We start from the raw sequence: 27,254 nt of genomic DNA, 5'->3' as shown, positions 1-27,254 counted from the left end.
GGGTACCTGGGTGGCTCAGTCCATTAAGTGTCTGCCTTTGGGGGCACCTGGGTGGCTCAGTGGGTTAAGCCTCTGCCTTCTGCTCAGGTCATGATCTCAGGGTTCTGGGATCGAGCCCCGCATCGGGCTCTTTGCTCAGTGGAGAGCCTGCTTCCCTTCCTCTCTCTCTGCCTGCCTCTTCTGTCTACTTGTGGTCTATGTCTGTCAAATAAATAAATAAAATCTTTAAAAAAAAAAAAAAAAAGTGTCTGCCTTTGGTTCCGGTTATGATCTCAGGGTTCTGGGATAGAACTCCACAATGGGCTCCGTGCTCAGTGGGAACCTTGCTTCTCCCTATTCTCCTTCCCTCTGCTTGTTCTCTGTCTCTCAAATAAATGAATAAAATCTTAAAAACAAAAACAAACAAACAAACAAAAACTTGCACAGTAGATTTTCTGATTTTTAGTAAGTTCAGTTAGGGTTCAGAGAAAAGTGTCCGTCAGGTGGGCCTAAGGTTAAGTAATATATTTTGACTAACAGGCTATGAGAAATCTAAAGGAAGTCTGAAAAATTTTACATTTTAAAAAAGTTTTGATCACACATGATCAAATTCAGAATTTAGACTCTCCATAGAATCTCTCACAAAGTCTAATTCTACCAAAAAAAAAAAAAAAAAAAAAGAGAGAGAGAGAGAGAGAGACCATATTTCTAAAATTCAGGTCTTACAATTTATGTATGTCTTTGAGTAGTTCCAAAATACCTTCTTGGTTCAGAAAGGCGGGCACTTTAAATATGGATTAGTAATTTACTTTTCAAGTAACTCAAACAGGGAGAGAGATAATAGGAGCAAAAGGCAAGAGCAAGCAGCCTGCACTTTACTCCCAGGGCTTTTGTCTTTTTATTTCTCAGCTGTGGGTATCAGTAGTCTTCGCAAGGTGAAACTAGCCTACAGGAATTCCACTTGCACATCTATTCATTCATATTTAAGACGGATTGTGTTTTCCAATGGTATCTCCTTTAACTTATTAAAATATTAGCTATTATTAGGTCTTTAGTGTATGTCAAAAAATACTGAAGCACTTCAGCTACGTCACTACATTGAATTTGATTCCAAAACAACAACCCTCTGAGGTAAGTGTAATTATCTCCATTTTTTGATTTGGTAACTGAGATTTAGAAAGATTAAGTCAGTTCCCCATGACAGAAAATGGAAAGAACTGGGATTTGTATCATCTGGCTGATTTCAAATCCAATGTCCTTGTCCAGTAAGCTGAGCTATACAATACGGTATACAGGAAACTGTTTTATCTTCAGGACACTTAGGCTGAAATCCCTGGTATTAGCTGTGTAAATTTAACAACTCCCTGATCATTTCCTCAGTGTATGTTTCCCTAGTTGTAAAATGAGGTAAATGACAACCGTCTTTAATTCACAGGAATATAGTGGAAGTGCATTTTAAAAGGAATGTTATTTTTATAAATTATAAAGATTCTTGCAAATAAATATTATTCTAAAGTTTATTTCTGCACATTATCAGATACCTGTAAGTACTTGTTGAATTTAGTTTTGATACTCTGTGGAGTCGGCACAGTGCCCATTAAGCCAGTCTTATGTCACCATAGTAAGCATAATTTCTATGCTGAAAAATTAGGTGAGTTAAATGACTTCATGCTGATCTGATGAGACTTGATGATTTTTCTTAGTCAAGACTGCCTCCCACCCCCACTTGGTGGCAAGTAAAAAACTCATTTAAATTTACTAGAAAAACCTTGTGTTTCTTAAGGCACCCAAGATTAGAAGTACGGCTGTATCTCATGAAGGCCAGAGAATCGGTAGGTAAGAACTGTTACTCTCTCTCTGTGTCTCTGATTTTTGTTTGCCTCTTTATGACTTATTTATTTACCAGGTTCAAAATGGAAACCTCCACTCGGTTTAATATCTCCTCAAGTTCAAATTTCTAAGGTAGTATACTCAGAATTTCTGGATCCCAAGTCCACATTCTCTGGGAAGAGGATCTCATTGGCCCAGTGTTGGGCGATACTTACTCTTATTACAAGATTTCTCATTCTCAACCTTTTAGTTTAAAAAATTTCTTGCTGAATAATTGTTCCTTGTTTGGGTGGGGGTGGAATGAGTTTCTCCTGTGCACTGCAGGATGTCTGACAGCATACCTGGTCTATCAGATGCCAATAGAGGCTCCATAAACTCTGACTCAGTGTATGGGGCACCTGGGTGGCTCAGTGGGTTAAAGCCTCTGCCTTCAGCTCAGGTCATGATCCCAGGATCCTGGGATGGAGCCCGGGCTGGGTTCTCTGCTCCGCAGGGAGCCTGCTTCCTTTCCTCTCTCTCTGCCTGCCTCTCTGCCTACTTGTGATCTCCGTCTGTCAAATAAATAAATAAAATCTTAAAAAAAAAAAAAAAAACCTCTGACTCAGTGTTGTAACACAAAAAAATATTCAGACATTATCAAATGTCCCCTGGGGGCAAAGTCACCTCTAGTTGAGAAACACTGCTCTGTGACTAAGGTTAGGGCATTACACAAAACAAACATGGGTTCAATGGCTCACCCCTCTAGAAGGGGGTAGTTCTCAGAAGAAGACCAGTGTTTGCTTGGCAATTATCTCAAAAGTTGTCTACTTTAAGAATAAGAGATGCTGGTGAAAACTATTTATTTTACTAACATCTGTATATGTTTTACTAACATAACCAAATCTCTTAAAAAATAATTAAATGTTTCAGAATTTTGCATGCTGTTTGAATTGAAAGCATATTTAATTTTCAAAGTTGGAGAACACCCATGTGTGGTGTTTTCTCAGTCTACCTTTTAATAGAATGATTTCCAAAACTTTGGCTCCCTATCAGTTAAAGAATGATCATTCAGCACTAAAATGTTACTATTACTACTACTACGAAGAAAGAACCCTTTTGTACCATATTTTTCTAGTCTACAAAAATACATATAAATTGAAACAAATATTAAATTAATTAAGATAATTTTATTTGATTTCATTCACTAATAAAGTATTATTAAAAGTATTACATGGGACTTCTGATCCAGAAATGATGGCATAAACCTGCTTTTGCTTACCCTTCCTTATTAAAAACAGCCATGCCATGGAACTAATGCAAAGGCAATAATGCAAAGGAGAACTCTGAAAGGTGTTGAGACAAAGGCAAATGAGTTTGCGACCCTGAACTGGAAGAACAACACAGTAGTAGGCATCTTACATCATCCTACGCAACAGAAGAAAGGAGTCCAAACTAGCATTTCTTAAATGTAAGCTGGCAATAGGAAGAAGACCAGGTAGGCTTATACATTCCCCAGATCTAACCTGTGGGCCTCAAAAATGCAAGGTGATGTTGGCTGGCCTGAGAGTCCCCTCCCCCTCCAGAAGACCAGGGGTGGTGGATGCACCAGAGGGTCTCAGCCACAGCAAACAGCCTCCCTGGCAAGTGTCATTGATCCATTTGTGAAAGAAGGAAGTGAGTGAGCAAAAATTTATTTTTAAATTTGACAAGTCAAGGTTGTTTTTTTGTTTGTTTGTTTGTTTTTGCTTTTTTGTCATGAGAGGACCTGAGGACATCTGCACACTTTAACAATTTCCATGGTTACTTGCCACTTCATCAAAGAGTATTACAATCATTATTTTATATTTTAGAAATCTTGACTCTCTGCAAATGGCCACATCAATGTTATTTCAGCATTGTGTGCAATTTTTTTGCTGTTAAAACATTGTCTACAAATATTGTAGTGAATTTATTTCACACATTAATCTAATCTTTACAATCCTGCTTAAAATTCTTGCCAAAACATAGCTGCCACGAAACAGTATTTCTGTCAAATAAGTTAATTTAAGTCTACACTGAGATACTATGTTTCATCTAACTTTTTGACAAAGACTGGAAAGTTTAATAATACACAGTTTTACCCAGGGAATAGGAAAACAGGCATTCACATACATTGCTTCTAGCAGAGAAAACTTTCACAAACTTTACAGAGAACAAGATTTCCATGTTAGTGATTTCTATCAAACTGCCTAAACACATGTCCTTGACCTTGTAATTACTAGTTCTAGGAATTAACACTACAAGTGAATTCAGGCACAAAAACACATGAAATTTGAAAAAAAAAAAAAAGGCACATTATAGCATGTAAAGCATGCTAGCATTTGAGTGAAAAATGGGCTGGAACATACACATATTTCCTACCATATGCAGAAATAGTCTCTGGATGAAGACACAAAAATAGCCAGTAATATTTTGTTACCTAGGGGTGGTTGAAGGACAGAGGCAGAACAAAAGCAGGAAGACATTTTTACTTTAGGTTCTTTTATATTTTCTGAATGTTGAACATAAAAATGTCCATGAATTGTTTTTTTTTAAAAATAAAGAAATCATTTACCAATGAGAGAATGTTTTTTCCTATACATTGTTTCTTTGGTGGCTCACAGTAAAGTAATTATTTTTGCTTTCTTTATTCAAACAGAATCCAACAAACATGAACTGAGACAAACTAGAAATATCTGGACTTTCATCCAACAGTATAATAACTTTCCACAATATCTAATATTTGTATATTCATACTTTCAATAACATTCTCTGTATCTTCTATGCTAATAAAGGAATACATTTCAAATTGCCACCACACTGTTTTCCATATATTATTCCAGCTGTGGTTATTGCATCAGGAAGAAAAATCTTTACCATTTATATAGAGCATTTTGCTTTTCCTTTTTAAAGAAACCATTTATCCTTAAGATTAGTAAAAGTTCAGTGCTGATTTAAGTATGGCTTTAAGAATGCTAAAAAAAAAATAGATACTTGTCTTTGTATTCAATATAGTTTGTTTATAAATGTCATAGCAGTGATGATAGCTTATATTTACTTTAATGACTAATGCAAGAAGCAATATATGCAAGGGCAAGATACACTGTTACTTAATAGTGAATCTATATCCATAATTCATATAGTCCATATCTCTGTGCCTACAATAGAGTGGAGACATAGTCCTATGTTTTTCCTTTCTTTTTTCTTTTTCTAATAAAAGGATGGTATTATAACTTGGGAAAAGTACTGAGATATTCAGTTAAGCTGAAATTGAGTTACCATTTTGTGCACATTTGGATTTCTTACTTTCTCTGATATACAGACTCTTAAATCATGCTTATTATCAGCACATCTGGAGGGGGAAGCGCAAGATGGCAGAGGAGTAGGGGACCTAAATATCTTTAGGTCCCAGGAGTTCAACTAGATAGTTATCAAACCATTCTGAACACCTACAAACTCAACAGGAGATAGAAGAGAAGAGCAGCAATTCTAGGAACAGAAAAGCGACCACTTTCCAGAAAATAGAATGTGCGGAGAAGTGAATCTGAAGTGACAGGAAGATAGACTGCGGGAGGGGGGGCCAGCTCCCAGCAAGTGAGAAAGCAGCAGAAACACAAAATCAGAACTTGTACAAGTCTGCTCCACTGAGGGACATTGCTCTAGAGACTAAGCAAGGGATGGAGCCCTCACAGGGACAGAGTGGCCTCAGGATCACAAAAAGGCCAGGGGTGTCTGAGTGTGGCAGAGCCCCCAAGTAATGGAATGGGGGAGCCAGCTGCAGAGATGGAGCCGAGAAGGGAGCTCTCAGCTCAGGATTACCTTAAACCGTGATCCAAGGCAGAGATCCCATAAATGGCAGAACCGGAGAGATCCCCCTCCTTTCTCCTCTGGAAGGAGTGGTGTGGAAGCACACTACAGGAATCTGCTGGGTATGGAGATTCCAAACGGGGCCACGTGCCAGAGATAGAAATACTCGGTCACTGGCCGGGTGAGCACCAAGTGTGGCCAGAGACCAGGGAGAGGGGAGTGACTGACTGTTTTTCTCTAAGGGCACATTGAGGAGTGGGGCACTGAGCTCTCCACTCCTACAGGGCTGGAGATTGCGAGGCCATGATCTTCATTGTCCTCCTCCAAAGCTGAGGGGAAAGCATTCAGGGAACAAAAGCTCCCAAGACTAAACTCAAGCAGATTACTTAGCCTGGCCCCTGGCAAGGGTGGTGCAAGTCCACCTCGGGCAAAGACATTTGAGAATCACTGCAACAGGCCCCTCTCCCAGAAGATTAGCAAGAACATCCAGCCATGACCAAGTTCACTGATCAATGAGAACTGGGGAAATCCAGAGCTAGGAGAAAGCAATGCATAAAATTCAGGCTTTTTTCCATGATTCTTTAGACCTTCAAAGTTAAATTAAAAAAAAATTTCTATATTTTAATTTTTTTAATTTAATTTTAATGTTAAATTGTAACATTTTAAACTATTTTATCTTATCAATACCTTTTTAAAAATCTTTTAAAGTTTTTATTGTTATAATCATATTTTATCCCTTCATTGTATTTAACCTTATTTTTGTATACCTATAGGGGTTTTTTTTTCCTTTAAAATTTCAGTATACAGTTTCTACTAATAGATCAAAATATACCCTAAATCTAGCACATGGCTTTATTCTAGTCTCCAGCCTGATCACACTTTTTCCACTTTTTTCAACCAACTTCTTATCAATACCTTTTTAAGAATCTTTTTAAATTTTCATCTTCACAGTCATATTCCATCTTTTCATCATGTTTACCCTTATTTTTGTATAAGTTTTCTATCTTTAAAATTTTGTGAGGTTCTTTCTTCTAAGAGACCAGAATACACACCCAATATCAAGTGTGTGGTTTTGTTCTATTCACCAGTCTAATACATACGTATATATATATATTTTTTTCTTTTTCTTTTTCTTTTTTCCCCTTTTCTTCTCTCCCCGGCTTCAGGTCTCTTCTGCTTTGGTTTGTGTATATTTTTCTGGGCTTGTTGCTACCCTTCTGTTCATTCATCTATTCTTATCTGGATATTATAAGAAAAAAAAATCACCACGGGGGAAAAATAAAGAGGTAGTACTGTCAGCTAGGGACCTAATCAATATGGACATTAGTAATATGTGAGAACTAGAGTTCAGAATGACGATTATCAAGGTGCAAGCTGGGCTTTAAAAAAGCCTGGAAGATACTAGAGAATCCATTTCTGGTGTAATAGAATCCCTTTCTGGAAAAATAAAAGAACTAAAACCTAACCAAGTTGAAATCAAAAAGATGAGGTGTAATAAAAAATGGAGGCTCTTGGGGCACCTGGTTGGCTCAGTGGGTTAAAGCCTCTGCTTTCAGCTCAGGTCATGATCCCAGGGTCCTGGGATCAAGCCCCACATTGGGCTCTCTGCTCAGCGGGGAGGCTCCTCCCCCCCACCGCCTGCCTCTCTGTCTACTTGTGAGCTCTCTCTGTCAAATAAATAAATAAATAAAAATCTTTGAAAAAAAAAATGGAGGCTCTTACTGCCAGGATAAATGAGGCAGAAGAGAGAATTAGTGATATAGAAGACCAAATAATGGAGAGTAAAGAAGCTGAGCAAAAGAGAGACAAACAACTACTGGACCACAAGGGGAGAATGTGAAAGGTAAGTGATACCATAAGATGAAACAAGTTAGAATAATTGGGATCCCAGAAGAAGAAGAAAGAGAGAGGGGGGCAGAAGGTTTATTGGAGCAAATTATAGCAGAGAATTTCCCTAATTTGGAGAAGGGAACAAGCATCAAAACCCAGGAGGCATAGAGAACCCCCCTCAAAAATTAAAAAAAAAAAAAAAAAAGGTTCACACCCTGTCATCTAATAATAAAACTTACAAGTCTCAGTGACAAAGAGAAAATGCCTAAAGAAGCTCAGAACAAGATGTTTGTAACGTGCAACATTAGAAATATTAGATTCGCAGCAGACCTATTCACAGAGACCTGGCAGGCCAGCAAGGACTGGTATGATATATTCAGAACACTAAATGAGAAAAATATGCAGTCCAGAGTACTTTATCCACCTAGGCTGTCATTGAAAATAGAAGGAGAGTTAAAAAGTTTCCAGAACCAAAAACTAAAAGAATTTGCAAACACCAAACCAGCCCTACAGGAAATATTGAAAGGGTCCTCCGGGCAAAGAGAGAGCCTAAAAGTAACAGACCAGAAAGAACAGAGAAAATATACAGTAACAGTCACCTTACACGCAATACAATGGCACTAAATTCATATCTTTCAATAGTTACCCTGAATGTAAATGGGCTAAATTCTCCAATCAAAAGACACCAGGTGTCAGAACGGATAAAAAACAGAAAAAAACAAAACAGAAAAACAAGACCCACTGATATGCTATTTACAAGAAACTCACTTTAGAACCAAAGACATCTCCATATTTAAAGTGAGGGGGTGGAAAACAATTTACCATGCTAATGGGCATCAAAAGAAAGGTGGGGTGGCAATTCTTATACAGATAAATTAGATTTTAAGCTAAAAACTATAATAAGAGATGAGGAAGGACACTATATCATACTCAAAGAGTCTGTCCAACAAGATCTAACAATTTTAAATATCTATGCCCTTAACATGGGAGCAACCAATTATATAAACCAATTACTAACAAAATCAAAGAAAAATGTCAACAATAATACAATAATAGTAGGGGACACTCCCCTCACTGAAATGGACAGATCATCTAAGTAAAAGATCAACAAAGAATTGAAGGCATTAAATGACATACTGGACCAGATGGACATCACAGATATATTTAGAACATCCCATCGCATAACAACAGAATAAACATTCTTCTCTAGTGTAAATGGAACATTCTCTAGAATAGATCACATCCTGGGTCACAAATCAGGTCTCAACCAATACCAAAAGATTGGGATCATTCCCTGCATATTTTCAGACCACAATGCTCTGAAACTAGAATTCAGTCACAAGAGGAAAGTCAGAAAGAACTCAAATACATGGAGCCTAGAGAGCATCCTACTAAAGAATGAGTGGGTCATCCAGGAAAGTAAAGAAGAATTTAAAAGTTCCTGGAAACAAATGAGAATGAAAACACAACAGTTCAAAATTTGTGGGGCACGGCAAAGGTGGTCCTGAGAAGAAAATATATATATAGCAATACAAGCCTTTCTCAAGAAACAAGAAAGGTCTCAAGTATACAACCTAACCCTACACCTAAAGGAGCTAGAGAAAGAATAGCAAAGAAAGCCTAAACCCAGCAGGGGAAGAAAAATAATAAAGATCAGAACAGAAATCAGTGAAATAGAAACCAAAAGAACATTAGAACAGATCCATGAAACTAGGAGTTGGTTTTTTGAAAGAATTAATAAGATTGATAAAACCCTGACCAGACTTATCAAAAAGAAAAGAGAAAGGACCCAAATTAATAAAATCATAAATGTAAGAAAATGAAAGAGGAGAGATCACAACCAATACCAAAGAAATGCAAGCAATTATAAGAACATATTATGAGCAACTATACACCAGCAAATTTGAGAATTTGGAAGAAAGGGATGCATTCCTAGAGACATATAAACTACCACAACTGAACCAGGATGAAATAGAAAATCTGAACAGACCCATCACCAGTAAGGAGATTGAAGCAGTCACCAAAAATTTCCCAACAAACAAGAGCCCAGGCCAGACGGCTTCCCAGGGAAATTCTACCAAACATTTAAAGATGAATTAATGCCTATTCTCCTGAAACTGTTCCAAAAAATAGAAATGGAAGGAAAACTCCCAAACTCATTTTATAAGGCCAGCATTACCTTGATCCCAAAACCAGACAAAGACCCCATCAGAAAGGAGAATTATAGATAAATATCCTTGATGAACATGGATGCAAAAATTCTCATCAAATAGTAGCCAATAGGATCCAACAGTACCTTAAAAGGATTATTCACCACGATGAAGTGGGATTTATTCCTGGGCTGCAAGGTTGGTTCAATATCCACAAATCAATCAGTGGATACAATATGTTAATAAAAGAGCAAGAACCATATGATACTCTCAATAGATGCTGAAAAAGCATTTGACAAAGTACAGCATGTTTTCTTGATCAAAACTCTTCAAAGTGTTGAGATAGAGGGTACATACCTCAATATCATCAAAGCCATCTATGAAAAACCCACCGCAAATATCATTCTAAATGGGGAAAAACTGAGAGCTTTTCCCCTAAGGTCAGTAACATGGCAAGGATGTCCACTATCATCACTGCTACTCAACAAAGTACTAGAAGTCCTAGCCTCAGCAATCAGATAACAAAAAAGAAATAAAAGGCATCCAAATCAGCAAGGAAGAAGTCAAACTCTCACTCTTTGCAGGTGATGTGATACTTTATGTGGAAAACCCGAAAGACTCCATTCCAAAACTGCTAGCACTCATACAGGAATTCAGCAAGATGTGAGGATATAAAATAAATGCACAGAAATCAGTTGCATTTCTATACACCAACAGCAAGACAGAAGAATGAGAAATTAAGGAGTTGATCCCATTTACAATCCACCCAAAACCATAAGATACCCAGGAATAAACCTAACCAAAGAGGCAAAGAATCTGTACTCAGAAAACTATAAAGTACTCATGAAAGAAATTGAGGAAGACACAAAGAAATGGAAAAACATTCCATGCTCATGGATTGGAAGAACAAATATTGTGCAAGTTTCTATGTTACCTAAAGCAATCTATATATTTAATGCAATCCCTATCAAAATACCATCAATTTTGTTCAAAGAAATGGAACAAATAATCGTAAAATTTACATGGAACCACAAAAGACCTCCAATAGGTAGAGGAATGTTGAAAAAGAAAACCAAAGTTGGTGGCATTATAATGCCAGACTTTAAGCTCTATTACAAAGCTGTAATCACCAAGACAGTATGGTACTGGCACAAAAAACAGACACATAGATCAATGGAACAGAATAGAGATCCCAGAAATGGACGCTCAAGTCTATGGTCAACTAATCTTCAACAAAGCAGGAAAGAATGTCCTACAGAAAAAAGACAGTCTCTTCAACAAATCATGTTGAGAAAATTGGACAGTCATATGCAGAAGAATGAAAGTGGGCCATTTCCTTACACCACACACACACACACACACACACACACACACACACTCACACACAAAAACAGATTCAAAATGGATGAAAGACCTCAGTGTAAGAAAGGAATCCATCAAAATCCTTGAGGAGAACAGAGGCAGCAACCTCTTTGACCTCAGCCACAGCAACTTCCCTTGTCAAAGGCAAGGGAAGCAAGGGCAAAAATGAACTATTGGGACTTCATCAGATCAAAACTTTTGCACACCAAAAGAAACAGTCAACAAAACCAAAAGACAACTGACAGAACGGGATAAGATATTCTCAAATGGCATATCAGATAAAGGGCTAGTATCTACATTTTATAAAGAACTTATCAAACTCAACACCCAAAGAACAAATAATCCAATCAATAAATGGGCAGATGGTATGAACAGACATTTCTGCAGAGAAGACATCCAAATGGCCAACAGACACATGAAAAAGCGCTCCACATCAGTTGGCATCAGAGAAATAAAAATCAAAACTACAGTGAGATACCACCTCACACCAGTCAGAATGGCTAAAATTAACAAGTCAGGATACAACAAATGTTGGTGAGGATGCAGAGAAAGGGGAACTGTCCTACACTCTTGGTAGGAATGCAAGCTGGTGCAGCCACTCTGGAAAACAGTATAGATGTTTCTCAAAAAGTTTAATATAGAGATTCCCTATAACCCAGCAAATAAACTACTAGGTATTTACCCTAAAGATACAAATGTAGTGATCCAAAGGGACACATGCACCCCAATGTTTATAGCAGCGATGTCCACAATAGCCAAACTATGGAAAGAACCTAGATGTCCATCAACAGATGAATGGATAAAGAAGAGGTGGTATATACATACAATGGAATACTATGTAGATATCAAAACCCCCGAAACTTGCCATTTGCAATGACATGGATGGAACTAGAGGGTATTATGCTAAGCAAAATAAGTCAATCAGAGAAAGACAATTATCATATGGTATCTCTGATATGAGGATTTGAGAGGCAGGGTGGGCGGTCATGTAGGGTAGGGAGGGAAATAATGAAACAAAATGGGATGCAGAGGGAGACAAACCATAAAAGACTCTTACACTCATGAAACAAACTGAGGGCTGTTGGGGGGTGGCGGGTTGGGGTAGGGTGGCTGGGTTATAAACACCGGGGAGGGTATGTGTTATGATGAGTGCTATGAAATGTGTAAGTCTGATGATTTACAGACCTGTACCCCTGGGGCAAATAATATATTATATATGTACCCCTGGGGCAAATAATACATTATATATTAGTAAAAAAAAAAGTTAAAAAAAATCAGCACATCTGTTTTGTTAATAGCATTAACCTGGAAACCAGAAAGAAATATAAGAAATAATTATATACTATGTTTCATTTGAAAGCTATGAAATTAGGCATTTTACTTGAATAGAAGCAAATCCACCACAAAGAAGTAAAAGCTCATTTTCATATTTCTGATGACTCAGAAGTGTGAAAAGCAGTGATTATTAAAATTCCTTCACCATTTCAAGCCTCTATGCCTTCTCAGTGTTGAACACTTACAGGTCTGGCAATGGTTTTCGGTGGGTCCCCAGCATCGGCCAGTACAGGACTTATGACAACGTCCACCTGTAGAAAAAGAAAAAGCATATGTACATTATAATCTTTCACACTTTGACTAGGGGTAACTCTTCAATGAAAATACTCTTGCTTCTTTATGGGGATTTTTATGTTATACTATAGTTGAAACATAGCTCGTAAAATGCCCACTTGAGTAGCAAAACTTGAATGTCAAATGCATAAGAAGCTGAAATACAACCTCCTGATACTCAAAATCCTCTCATCATTTTACAAGAAGTTTCAAGCATTTAGGGGCACCTGGGTGGCCTAGGCTGTTAAGCATCCAACTCTTGATTTAACTCAGATCATAAACTCAGGGTTATGAGATCGAGCCCTGGAGCCCCACACAGAGCCCAGGGTCAGAGTCTGCACTCAGCAGACAGTCTGCTTGAGATTCTGTCTTTCTCTGCCCACCCCTCACCCCTGTACTTGTGCTTTCTCTCTCTCAAACAAATATTTTTAAAAAGTTTCAAGCATTTAAAACATAAACTTTTTAGAAAGTTTAATTTCAATTATTTGATACCCTCTTTTAAATTTTTTTTTGATACTCCCTTCATTTTCAAATACAAGCCTTTATCTCCTGTAGCTGTATATTCCTCTTAAGGAGTTTGCTACTCTATGTATTTGGCTGAGCAAATACAGTTGTCCCACAAAGAAATTCTCCTAAGGACGCAGCAAAAGAATATTAGCTAGGAGAAGTCAGGTATAATGACTTTCTTTGAAGGTTGCTTCTGAATTTCATAGAAGGTTCACTCTAACTGTGGGCATAAGGGTTTAGAAGTGCTTATTTTTAGAATAAAAAGTACACATGAAGATCTATTAAAGACTAAAGCATTCCTATAACTTAATTCTTATTAAACCTTCTCTGATAATTTTCTAATATTCATTGTGAGTGGGTATATTCAACTATACAAGATGTGTATTCTGATGTAATAAACTACATTATAAAAATTATGAAATAGCTTTATATCAAATGTTTCCCTCTTTCCTTGACTCAGGTTTCAGCTCTTCAGCTTGAAGGATCTTACAACTTGAGCAGTTTTGTTTTGTTTTGTTTCTTTCTCTCTCTCCTTAAGAGACTGCCTGAGTGAACTTGTTTTGCTAAATGCTTTCATATTTAAGGAGCAAATTCAGTAGATACTTTCTCAGGCTGAACCTCAGACCATCCAAATGGTCTACCCTTCTGCAATGAACAGTACCATTTCCAAGTTGATGTAACAGATAGGTTCAATTCCAGTCACCTTCTTAAAAGTATCAGGATCCTTGCCACAACAGAGTTTATTTAAAGGAATTCTGTTTGTAAAGCCCTGTTGCTGACATCACCAGCATATAATATCCTGTCATTCTGCCATCTGTTTATTTAGATCCAAACACATTATAACCACATAATGCAAGCTCATTGTAGCTGACAGGAAAAGGACTCCATCTGGCCTGAACAATATAACTTTAATCAGTGATAATGATAATTATTATTAAAAACCTACTGGAGCTCTTTTGTATGATGCTAATAAATCTAATTTGATTTATACCAGCGGAAATTAGAAAGGGCTGTGAGAAAAAAAAAATGGGAAGCAGTGAAAACTCTGAGTACAAACTTTTTATGAGAAAGTAGTTAAGGTTAATATATTTCTTTAGATGTGTTAAAAATCTTTTAAATCGACCTATTAAGTGGTCTGTTAATTAAATATATCTGAAGCAGAAGATGATCTACTATTTAATCTATGACTTCTTTAATTGTGTTAGCGGCCAGTGAAATATTTAGCTGTATTTACTGTGACCAGAGCACTCTCAGTAGCTATGGGGGTAGCTATTGGGGGAAGCTAAGTAACATTGGACATTTTAATATACTCAGTGTTCCATTTTTATTAGATTACATATTTTCTACCTTCTTATTCTTGCAGTTTTGATTTACCACCCCAAGACCTATGCCTAGATCCAATATAAAAAGGAGTATTACTGGAAATTTGAGTTATGGTTCTTGACAAAGTATCATGGCAAGACCCACCTAGTTGGAAACAAATGATCTAGTACTCCCACACACACAAAGTTTAAATAATTTAACCTTCACTATGCACATATTATTAGGAAATTTTGTTTGGTAGTTTTCATTTTTTTAATTCAGATTTAAACAAAAATATCTATTACTGCTATAAAAGAAAGCTAACAACTGCCTCTCTTCTGGGATTTTACTCAGTCTTATATTCCCTTCAACCCTTTTGGAAACCAAGAGGAGGAGGAGCACTTGGTGCACACCTTTCAGAATTCTATTACTACACACATGCGGGAGGAACAATGACCTCAATGTGCTTCCACAAATGGTTGCTCATTCTGGCCTGCCCTTCATTTGACTGTCTTTGACTCTATGGAACCTGCCAGTACATTTAGTTCAGCTTTAGTTTTCAAAACTCTGCCATAGATGGCCCTTGGGAAAACACTATTTTCACTGAGTTATTGCAATTTAGTAAGCATCAAAATATCTGACCAAATCTGACTGGAGATATTCCTGAATTAACGTATTTGCCATACTTTCATGTCTGCTACCTTAATTTGATTCCTGTAGACAACTGGGTTAGTTTAATACACTTTAAAATATATTTTTAGAGTTTTGTTTCCAACATTTCTGAGGAACCAAGGGTCAAAAAATGAGGAGTTAGATAAGGGATTTCTTTTTTAACTACCTATTGAGAATAGGAAAAAAAAAACAAAAACAAAAACAAAACAAAACAAAAAAAAAAACTACAGACTCTCTTCCCTACCTTTTATCCGTCTATTTATCCAAAAGTACTTTTTTCAGTTACTTTTGCATCTGTGTATTAGGAACTATGTTAAGTATCAAAACAGACATGGTGCCTTCTCTAATAGAGTTTAGAATTAATTCAACATTATTTTAAGGGAAAAGGATTTTTATTACTCTCTAATGTTCACCTTCTATGGGGTTTGAGGAAAGATGCCAACAAATCTAAAGTTTTAACAGTCCTCTTACTCAGGCAAGAAGAGCTGGATGCAGCCGGGTTGAGTTGGACCATTTCCAATGTAATGCCTGGTGGCTTAGAAATCCACTCCATTCCTTATACAGTGATTTATCTATGTGAGATCAGCCCAGAGCATTTCAGTGGAGAGGATAAGTATGGCCCATGAAAGATCCCTTGTGTGTCTTCTACAGAAAAAAAAAAAAGCTTTAACGATGGCCCAATATCTTACTGAGAACTTTCTCTCATCTATTCTCAGCGGTGCAGTGTCTCAGGACAGCTGATTTCAAGAGGAAAAAATACCATATATTCACACTATTTTACTTAACTCAATATTTTAATTAATTCACACTGTTAACTAATTTTATAAACTACTTCTCTCGTAGTATGTTTTTAAAATGAGGACAACAGAAAGAAGAGATAGATACTAGCCTATGTAAATGGAAAAAATGTTTTGGGGTACTGAAACTTGGTCAGTGTTGTCCAAATTTGCCTATTTCCAAGTCTCAATTGGCTACATGATTCTCTTCCACTGTTTATCACAATGATTGTTTTAAAACTATGTGAGGAAATATGCCACTTAAAAATAAGAATCTGACATTTTCATTCAGCTTAGTGATAGCATAGTTATTTAAATTAATATTCCTACCTCCTGTCACTCTCACTCAAAGAGGGGAAATATAAAATAAAACACAATTTTAAACAAATATTTCTGTTCACTTTAGCAACCATTTTAATCTTTTAAAGTAAGAGCTGATTACTGCACATCAGCATTATTTTAATTCACAATCACCTCAAGTTTGACAACGCATTATTCATCACCGTAGTTAGCAAATATGACTAAATTCATCTTTTATGCTTGTCCAGCAGAAGTTATTAAAAATAAAGCTTCTGCATTTTTTTTTCTTTTTTTAGGAATTAGAGTCCCTGAGCCACTTTGATATTTTTAAGAATCTCAAATTTATGCTGGAAGTTTTGCTTGTTTGTGGGACTACCTGACAGCAGAGATGGGATTTAATATGTACCTTTGGACTGCTTTCTGCAAGTAATATGCCAGGACAGTTGAAGAGTAACAAAATATGAAGTCACTACCAACCATAAAAGATTATATCCTCAAACTGCCTCTAGCTAAAGGCAATACAGTTATATCCCTGGATTCTCCTTTTAGTCCTTTAAAAAAAAAAATGGCAGTCTTGACCTCTTAAAATTTCTTTTACTGGGGAAAGAGTGAGAGAATAGTATCTTTTTCATGACCCTATCATTCAGAAAAGAGAAGTGGAATCCTATACTAAATCAGTCCCTATTTGTGAACGGATGATAAAAAGATGAATAAGTAAGTGCCCTGCCCTCAAGGAGCTTTCAAGGACCGGGAAATAAGTAGAAGAATAGGCAAATAATTATAATACGGGTTAAAATATAGGTATGCATAAAGTGGAGAGGATGGATTTGAAAAAGGCTCCACGGAGGGGCAGGCATTTCAATCAGGCTTAAATGTCTAGCTGTCAGAAGAGGAAGGACATTCTGGGCTGAATGAGTAACCTAAGGTATGACACAGAGCCATGGATACCCACAACTCTTTGGGGCCATAATGAATACTTCATAGTCCTTTGAGCTGTTTGCATAGGGACAGCTTCTGAAGGGTAAGCTTACAAAGTGTCTTGAAAATCTTCTAAACAGTTGATTCGGTGCAGGTGTTATGGAGTTGGTCACATTTTCTTAAAAACTGAAATTGTGTGGTTTGATCTGCGGGGTACACTGGTTCCCAGAAGTTAGTGTTGAGATTTGAGAACCTGTGCAAGGTGCTGATTTTATAGTCCGGGTTGAGTGAGGTACAGGAATCCATATTTTAAAAAAAGCAATCCCAGGGATTCTGATGATGAAGTTTGCAGAGGACAAAGTATGTCCAAGAAATAATGGTTTGGCATATAATTCCAAGTCTCGTAGTCATATTTTGAGACAATACTTTAACTGTAACATCTGATCAGATAGTTGGTAACCAAACTGACAGGATTAAATGGTGTGAAAGTCTAGGAGTCTCTCATTTCCCAGTATAAACTCCTTGTTTTGTGGCTATATTTCCAGCAAGTTGCATTTTTCCCCCCAGCAGTCCTAAAAAACATGTTTTTTTTTTCAAATTTAAATTATTATAAACTGCCCATATGATAGTAAATTCACAATATGATTCCAGCAAATGGTATGTTAGTATCATTATTTAGTGATATTACTGTAATGTGGAATTGCCTTTTTTTTTAACCAGATGTTGATACTCTGCTTATTTTTGTCTGGTACCTCTCACTGTCCTGTGTTGGTTAATCCCCACACTTTTATTATGGAAATGTTTTGTTGCCCCTTTCTTCCAATCTCAAATTAATCCTCCTGCCTTGCCTATGATTTGAAAGTTATACTGGATGAGAGCTTTAAATTTTATACATTTGCTATTCAAAAAATAATGGGCAATTATTTTCACTAACTGGGAAGACAAAGTTAAATTTTAAAAAATATACATCGAGGTGGAATTTTTCATCTAGCAATAAATTAAGTCAGGAGTTAGCAGTTTAAAGTATTTTAGGTAATCACTGGGTTGAAAAAAGTAGATAATGTCAACATCATTAAACTTGTTTTTTTCTACATGCACCATCACACTATTCAGTCAAGCAATCTGTAGTCCAAAGATCTAGAGTAGCACACATACTTATATGATCTAGATTAATTTTGAACAGAAGTGTAAAATACATCAAGTTTAGTCTGAAACCGTCTATCCACCCACCCTCCCAGGGATTCCACTCCCCACTGGTGATCTGTAACTGCCAGAGAACACAGTATCTCCCCCAGCCCAGCCGCCTAACCCCCATACCACCTCAGATAGGATTACAGACAGATGGCTAAGGGATGGACCAGCTATCTGGCACACAGAATTGTGTAAAGGTTTGAAGTACTGATCCTATCTAGCAAATTTTTATTTTTCCTGAAGCCTTGTGTAAACACAAATAAATCTAGAGGAGAAATCATAATGGCAGAAATCATATGTGCAGGTAGAATCATGGGGTGGGAAAACCTATGGGGTGCCTTTTTAAAAACCTCTTTAATTGTGCGTAGGGGCAACTGGCTACTCCATTAGCATACTCAGTTTGGATTTGCTTCCACATATCCAGGCAGAACGACCAGATCTACACAAAGTTCACAATCAAGAGGAAATCCGATGAGTTATAACTTAAGATTTTTGATCATCATTTACATTTATAGCCTTATGTCATCATAAGTTACTGATAGTTAGAAGCAATGGAAGACATATGCCAAAGTAAAATAGGTATTCACAGACAAAAGGAATTATATTTCCCATTGAATTGAAAGATCTGATAAATATCTCTATTAATGCTGTTTTGTAAATTCCATACTCTTCGCACACCTCCACAATTCTTTAGGCTACTCTAATTAATAGACAAGAACTTAGAATACTGACAGCAAGGCCCAAATGGTTTTTGGGAAAGTCATACTACCAGTAAAAAAAAAAAAAAAAAAAAAAAAAAAAAAAAAGATTCAAATTATAAGGAAAGTTAAATTTTTCCTGAAAAAACTATTCCATACTTGATATTATCATACTGATACACTTTAATATTTCATATTTGATATAGTCAAGCATTTCTTCCAAGTCAAGTACTTAGAAAGCATCAATTATCACTGTTTAGAGCTATTAGCACAGAACAGAATACAGGAATTCCACCTACTGTGGAACAAAATTAGTTTTAATCAATGTCGAATACATTTCTGAACATATAAATAAGGGGTCTGAACAAACTGGAAAACCTTACCAGCTGAAGTAAAGAATAAATTAAGATGTGCCTGCTGTTCACCATCAACGATAGTTTTAATGACAAGTACATTTATGAGCATTCAAGATGAACCAGCAAGGCCACCAAGAGTATCCATGAACATCCTTCAGAGTATATTCTACCTAGATGATACCCCTCAGAGGTCTACAGTGTACAACCTGTTCAGCTATATGTGCTGGTGGTCCTTCTAGGAATCTTAAGTTCTTACATATATTAACTCAGTTGATCCTCACGGGACCCTAACAGTCTGACACCTTCCAAAATTTCTATCTCCAGTCCAGACCACACAGGGTACAGGCTTATACTTCTGTTTGTAAAACATTTCCACCTGCATAATTAGCAGACATTCAAAATATTTACATGTTCAAATCCCACCCCATCCAAAAATTATCCTATAAAGTCATCTTCAGTCAATCAATCAATCATAACAATCCTTCTTTGTATCAATCAAAACTTCCATAAACTCATGCTGAAACAGTTGAGGTCATCATTTTCAGCTCCTCTCCTTCTCTCAGATTGAATCCAAAATCATTAGCCTATCTAGTTACCACTAATATGTGTGTGTGTGTATGTATACATGAGATTATATATATATATATATATATTATATATATATATATATATATAATCTCCATTCATTTCCCACCATCCACACCACTAAGCCACAATTATCTCCTGCTTGGAATAATGCAATAATCTCCTAACTTGTGTCCTAGCTTCTACCTTGGCCTCTTTAAAATCTCTTAGCCAGAGCAATCTTCTCAGTCATACCAGGTCAAACTCCAATAGCTTCCTATCTCAAAGTAAAAAATAACAAAATGCTTACAATCAAGAGGTCTTGAAGGACCCATAATATTTGGCATGCCTCCAGTCAGCTATGCATCCATAACCTTATCTCCTAATATTTTCTTCCTGGAACACTCCTCTGAGCACTCTCATCTTCTGTTCACAGGATGTACATGGTGCACCCTCTACATAAGTCCCTCCCATTCCCTCTCCCTCCCTACTCTTAAATATTCCAGATGGATTTGCTAGATTCTATTTCTAATACACATTCAAATTGGAAATGTTATAAAGTGTAGAAGAATATAAAAGGAAAATAAAAGTCATCATAAAATTTGCATTTTGGTGTTTTTCATTTTTTGAAGTATATTAATATTGATTTTTAAACAGTATAATAGTCTATCTAACCTGCTATTTTCACATTGTACTTTATCCTAAACATTTTCAGGTTAAATTACATTAATGCAAATGTGTGTGTGTGTGTGTGTGTGTATGTGAATTTGCCTCCCATTATACAGACATATCATAATCCAATCAATCACTTAGTTTAATGGGAATATTTTGCTGGTAAATGAAGAAAACCAAGACATAGATTTAAGTGAAAATACATTAAGAATGGAGAGGAAAAGTGAGTTGGGGGAAATCAGAGGGGGAGACTAACCATGAGAGACTATGGACTCTGAGAAACAAACTGAGGGTTTTGGGGGGTGGTACCCATCACCAGGGTGAGCCTGGTAGTGGGTATTGTGGAGGGTATGTATTGCATGGAGCACTGGGTGTGGTACACAAACAAATAATTTTGGAACACTGAAAAAAATAAAATTAAATTAAAAAAAAAAGAAAATACCACTTATTTCATATTATATATATTTTTAAATTTTTTAATTTTTATAAACATATATTTTTATCCCCAGGGGTACAGGTCTGTGAATCACCAGGTTTACCCACACTTCACAGCACTCACCAAAGCACATACCCTCCCCAATGTCCATAATCCCACCCCCTTCTCCCAACCTCCCTCCCCCCAGCAACCCTCAGTTTCTTTTGTGAGATTAAGAGTCACTTATGGTTTGTCTCCCTCCCAATCCCATCTTGTCTCATTTATTCTTCTTCTACCCACTTAAGCCCCCATGTTGCATCACCACTTCCTCATATCAGGCAGATCATATGATAGTTGTCTTTCTCTGCTTGACTTATTTCGCTAAGCATGATACGCTCTAGTTCCATCCATGTTGTCGCAAATGGCAAGATTTCATTTCTTTTGATGGCTGCATAGTATTCCATTGTGTATATATACCACATCTTCTTGATCCATTCATCTGTTGATGGACATCTAGGTTCTTTCCGTAGTTTGGCTATTGTGGACATTGCTGCTATAAACATTCGGGTGCACGTGCCCCTTTGGATCACTACGTTTGTATCTTTAGGGTAAATACCCCATAGTGCAATTGCTGGGTCATAGGGCAGTTCTATTTTCAACATTTTGAGGAACCTCCATGCTGTTTTCCAGAGTGGCTACACCAGCTTGCATATTATATTTTTAAGAAGGTTTATAGCTCATGGAAAGATACTTTAGAGATCAGAAAGAACTCAAACGGGGCACCTGGGTGGCTCAGTGGGTTAAGCCACTGCCTTCAGCTCAGGTCATGATCTCAGGGTCCTGAGATGGAGTCCCGCATCGGGCTCTCTGCTCAGCGGGGAGCCTGCTTCCCTCTCTCTCTCTCTCTGCCTGCCTCTCTGCCTCCTTGTGATCTCTTTCTGTCAAATAAATAAATAAAATCTTTAAGAAAAATTAAAAAAAATAAAGAACTCAAACATGCCATTCTTTATGTTCTCTGGAAAACACTGATGGGATCTGGAACACTTGGTAGATGTGCAGATGACTGGCACATATACCAGAACATTTAACAAGGGGATTGGAAGATCTAGATTGATGTACTGGTCCTAGCAGTGTACTAAAGGACTCTGTACATATCTATCATATTGACTTTTTCATCACTGAGTTAGATAAAACAACTGAAATATGCTTACCATGTTTGTTTATGACACAAGTTTGGCAGGGGGCGTGACTGCTCATACATAAGATAACCATTCAGATTTTTTGTTGTTGTTGTTTCTTAAACTTGGCAAGTTGTTGTTGTTGTTGTTGTTTTAGGTTTTATTTATTTATTTATTTTTAAATTTCTTTTCAACATAACAGAATTCATTGTTTATGCACCACACCCAGTGCTCCATGCAATACGTGCCCTCCATACTACCCACCACTGGCTCCCCCAACCTCCCATCCCCTGCCCCTTCAAAACCCTTAGGTTGTTTTTCAGAGTCCATAGTCTCTCATGGTTCATCTCCCCCACAAACCAGGCAAAGACCACACCAAAAAGGAGAATTTCAGACCAATATCACTGATGAATATGGATGCTAAGATTCTCAACAAGATCCTAGCAAATAGGATCCAACAGCATATTAAAAAGATTATCCACCCAGGTGGGATTCATACCTGGGTTACAAGGATGGTTCAACATTCACAAATCAATCAATATGATAGAACAAATCAATAAGAGAAGAGAGAAGAACCACCTGGTCCTCTTAATTGATGCAGAAAAAGCATTTGACAAAGTCCAGCATCTGTTCCTGATTAAAATACTTCAAAGTATAGGGATAGAGGGAACATTCCTGAACTTCATAAAGTCTATCTATGAAAAACCACAGCAAGTATCATTCTCAATGGGAAAAAGCTCACAGCCTTCCTGTTGAGATCAGGAACATGATAAGGATGCCCTCTCTCACCACTCTTGTTCAACATAGTATTAGAAGTCCTAGCAACAGCAATCAGACAACAAAGAGAAATAAAAGGTATCCAAATTGGCAATGAAGAAGTCAAACTCTCTCTCTTTGCAGATGACATGATACTTTAAATGGAAAACCCAAAAGACTCCACCCACAAAGGATATCTAGGATACTAGAACTCATACAGCAATTCAGTAATGTGGCAGGATACAAAGTCAATGTACAAAAATCAGTTGCTTTCTTATACACTAATAATGAAAATACAGAAAAGGAAATTAGAGAATCGATTCCATTTACTATAGCACCAAGAACCATAAGATACTTGGGAATAAACCTAACCAAAGAGGTAAAGGATCTGTACTCGAGGAACTACAGAATACTCATGAAAGAAATTGAAGAAGACACCAAAAGATGGAAGACAATTCCATGCTCTTGGATTGAAAGAATAAACATTGTTAAAATGTCTATACTGCCTAGAGCAATCTATACCTTTAATGCCATTCCAATCAAAATTCCACCGGTATTCTTCAAAGAGCTAGAGCAAATAATCCTAAAATTTGTATGGAATCAGAAGAGACCCCGAATTGCTAAGGAAATGTTGAAAAAAAAATTCAGATTTTAAAAAGCACTTGGTAAATAAAACGATGAGCCCAAATTAATAATATAAAATGCAATAGAATCAATGTAAATTTCTACATTTGTGGTTCTAAATCAGTATTTCCTGGACGTATCAACAGATATACACACATACGAAGTCTATCTGGCATGAGACAGGTTAGAATTTTGGGTCTCACTTTGCTTTTGGCTATTTCATTCCTCAGCCAGTAAGTTAACTTCTCTGATGCTGTTTTTATTATTTTGTGTTTAAGTGTTTATCTTATACATGGAAATTCACACTGTGCTGCATAATGAAATCTAGACATCATTACCAAAATCATCAACCTTACCACATCATTTACCCGTTATTGTGCACTTTCTGCATTCTAACAAGTAGACAAAGTTCTTTACACTTAGTATCTCATTTAATTTGAACAACAATATTATAATGTAAATACTATTATTTGTTTCACTTTATAGATAAGAAAACAGAAGCATTCTTTAAGCAGAACCAGAAACTTGCTCTTTATAGCATGTCAGCCCTTTTTATACATAGCATGTTAGCTTATCACAAATTTTTGTTCTTGTACACTTTCAAATTTCTAATTGGCCTTTACTTTGATTCTATTACTTGTTTATTGAGGTTCAACAGTAGATGGGGCTAAAATAAATGCCAATTAAATACAAACACATTTTAGTAATTAGCGTTTATAACTGTGGTAGGAAATTAACCTATAGTTTAGGGAAGACAAAGTATTTGAAAGTTTTGTGTACACAACCGATTTCGAATAATGTCATTCACTGCACTAAGTGTTCATGTAAGTGCTGGCAAAATGCAGAAAACAAACTTGGAAATCATTTTTATCTGCATTCATCCTCCATTATTTAGAATTGGTAGGATCAGGGGTAACCTCAGAGTTGACTTCCCTTATTAATAAAATATAGATGATGATAGTTCTTGTATATGTTAGGGGTGATTAAATAGAATAGCATATGTAAAATGTCTGGCATGTAATAGGCATTAATCAATGTTAGTTCCCTTTTTCCTCCCTCAAGATATTGTATATGAAAATATTAAAGAACAACAAAGGAGACAAAGAAATGCAGACAGTCAGCAGAGGTGATATGGCAGACAAATCAAGTTATCTGGAGACAGAAGTGTTTATGCAGACAGAGCTGAAATGATCAGTAAGGTATCACAGTTGAATAATAGGAAAGGGGGAGGGTGTAACATCACAGAAATTTTGACAGGCTTGGCAGCCTGGGACAAGTGGATTTCAGAGGTCTCTGCATGCTTTTGGCAAACTTTGAGAAGCCACAGTCTCAGCAGGAATGTTACTAATAATCCAAATACAGTGAAAGCTCGTTCTGCTACTGGGATATCACATTCTTATACCTTTCAGCCTAGTGTACATGGAAAGAGGAAAAAAGAGCAGATAATATTTCAAGGTATGTGACAAAAAAGCAGACAGAAACCCATGGTGGAACAGTATTTGGAATGCTAGAGAGGATCAGATGTCGTCGATGCTGGGGTTCCTGCCCATTCCATGACCCTCATCTGTGAGACTGCTAGTCAGAGGAGCTAATGGATCCTAAGGAATTGTAGCCATCTCCATGTTCAGTGTGTGAGTGGTGGTGCATATGAGAGGCATGATTCAGTAGCTGAAATTCAACCAAATGAACTTTACTCCTCTCAGAGGACATTAAATGGGATCCAAAGTATTGCCAGTGGCAATAGTTCTAAATCTTTTCTCAATTGTAACTTTTCTCACAATACTTTCAGCCTATGAAGTCTCTCATTCACAGCCTTCCCCCTGCCCAAGGAAGCTCACTAACTCTCCTCCTGCCTTTTTCCCATCACAAAGCATTCACCATCTACTCTCTTCCACTGTACCACTCTATGTCATTGATTGACCTAGCCATTTTCCCTAAATACTTTTGTTTCATCCAACTCTCTAGTTAAAAATTTTTTCTGCCCAATTTAGCATCCTAAGTGTGCATTCCAACATTCGAGGAAGACTTGGTGTGTTTGTGTGTGTGTGGACTTTTGGTCTAGTGGGCTGAAGAGATCAGGCTGGCGGTCATGGAATGTTTGCTAGGGAAGGAAGACCATGACTATTTCCATATTTGCCATTTTTTAATCCTGTCAGAGTAGTGGTTACCTGAAAAGCAATGTGCTGGTTTTATATCTTTATTAATATAAAGAAATTCCCAGTATCTGTGTGTGGCATGGTCTCCATAAGCAGTCTCTGTTTTCATCTGCCTTCCACTTGACAGTTCCAAGAATAGATCTATCTCCTCTATGAATTAATAAGAAATGAGTATTATCATAGGAAAACTAAAATGGATGAAATTATTTCAAGCTCCTTAAGGGAACAAACCATTTCTTCTATACAGTTCCTAACAGTACTAGAAACACAGTAGGCTTCCCAGATTGAATAACCCAGCAATTTATTTACTAAGAGACCTGTATCTTCACACTATAGAGCTAACCCAACTTCTTCCAGCCTGAGTAAGTTTTGAAAGGTCTTGTGTTTGTGGTCTGAGACTTTATAATTGAGGCTGGGGTCATTAATCTTATAGCCTCTGTTTCTTATTATATCTGATACTGAGACTGAGTTTCTGTTACAGATTGCTAGCCTGTAGCAGTCAGTTGGGGAGATGAGACATCACTGAGACAGATAACAAAGAAAAATGGGTAACAAATTGGGGAAGATTAGGTAGTTCCATGGCACTGTATTAAACAAACTTTTCTGAGGGGAGCTGCCAGAAGTCTCGTCTTATGTTCCTGCCATTATTTCATCCTTCAAAGGGACTTAGCTGTACATATATGTACGTGTGTCTGTGTATGCATGTGTGTATGTGTGTCCCAAGTCCTCACACTTAAAATAAAAGCAACCACATTAACAAATAAGCACACTTCTAAAATGCCACCACAAGCCTAAGGAATGAAATGTAATTTTAAAATTGATGAAGTTTATAAAAAGTGACCCAAAAGTCATCACAGTAAGTAATATGCCTAAAATGTCTTGATGTAAAATGTTTTCATTAATTTGTCTTAGAAGTTCTCATACAAAAGCTAAAATTCAAGAACAATGGATTTATAACATCTTCTTTAAAAAAGGATTCCATCAACCAGGTATTGCAGTGGCATTTCTTGTCGATGTACTATTAGATCTGAAAATTGAGTTATTTAAGGAAAAAAGATAAATGATTTGCAAACCATTGCATATACCTCTGTCATATTCCATCACAAAATGATTTAAGTCTAAATATTAGCTCCACTACTTATCAGTCTGCCCCAGTTTCTTGTACCTTCACACTATAGTGCTAACCCTACTTCTTCCAGCCTGAGTAAGTTTTGAAAGGTCTTGTGTTTGTGGTCTGAGACTTTATAATTAAGGCTGGGGTCATTAATCTTATAGCCTCTGAAATATAAATTCTGAAATATAAGTCCTCCAGGTAGAATCAAAGCCCATATCAGCTAGCATCAGCTATGTCATGGCTTAGACATAATGTGTTCTTATGTGGCAGAAATTGTTCTAGCTGCTTTATTTCTCATGACAACCTTAGGAGGAAAATGCTACTACAGATGAGGAAGCTGAGGCCAGATAAATTTAATAATTTGTCCAAGATCACACAGAAGGTGAGACACCTGAAATAGTCCTGAGATCCGATCCCAGATTTCACGTTCTTCACCAATAGAACCAAGTATCTAATTTATGTGAACAGATACAAGAAAAGAACAGTCATGTG

At 36.8% G+C, this 27,254-nt stretch overlaps 1 protein-coding gene across 4 annotated transcripts in view; it reads right to left on the bottom strand.

The window, feature by feature from the left end:
* Positions 1-27,254, bottom strand: part of ERBB4 (erb-b2 receptor tyrosine kinase 4) — a 1,156,853-nt gene that overhangs the window by 332,922 nt on the left and 796,677 nt on the right. For all 4 annotated transcript variants that reach the window (XM_082691066.1, XM_082691068.1, XM_082691069.1 and 1 more), the window contains exon 5: positions 12,476-12,541. In XM_082691066.1, coding sequence (XP_082547192.1) covers positions 12,476-12,541 — 66 coding nt within the window. The remainder of the gene's footprint in view (positions 1-12,475; positions 12,542-27,254) is intronic.

The sequence above is a fragment of the Mustela nivalis genome, assembly GCF_964662115.1.
Source record: "Mustela nivalis genome assembly, chromosome: 11".
Taxonomy (NCBI): domain Eukaryota; kingdom Metazoa; phylum Chordata; class Mammalia; order Carnivora; family Mustelidae; genus Mustela; species Mustela nivalis.
This window is presented reverse-complemented; position numbering and strand designations above follow the sequence as displayed.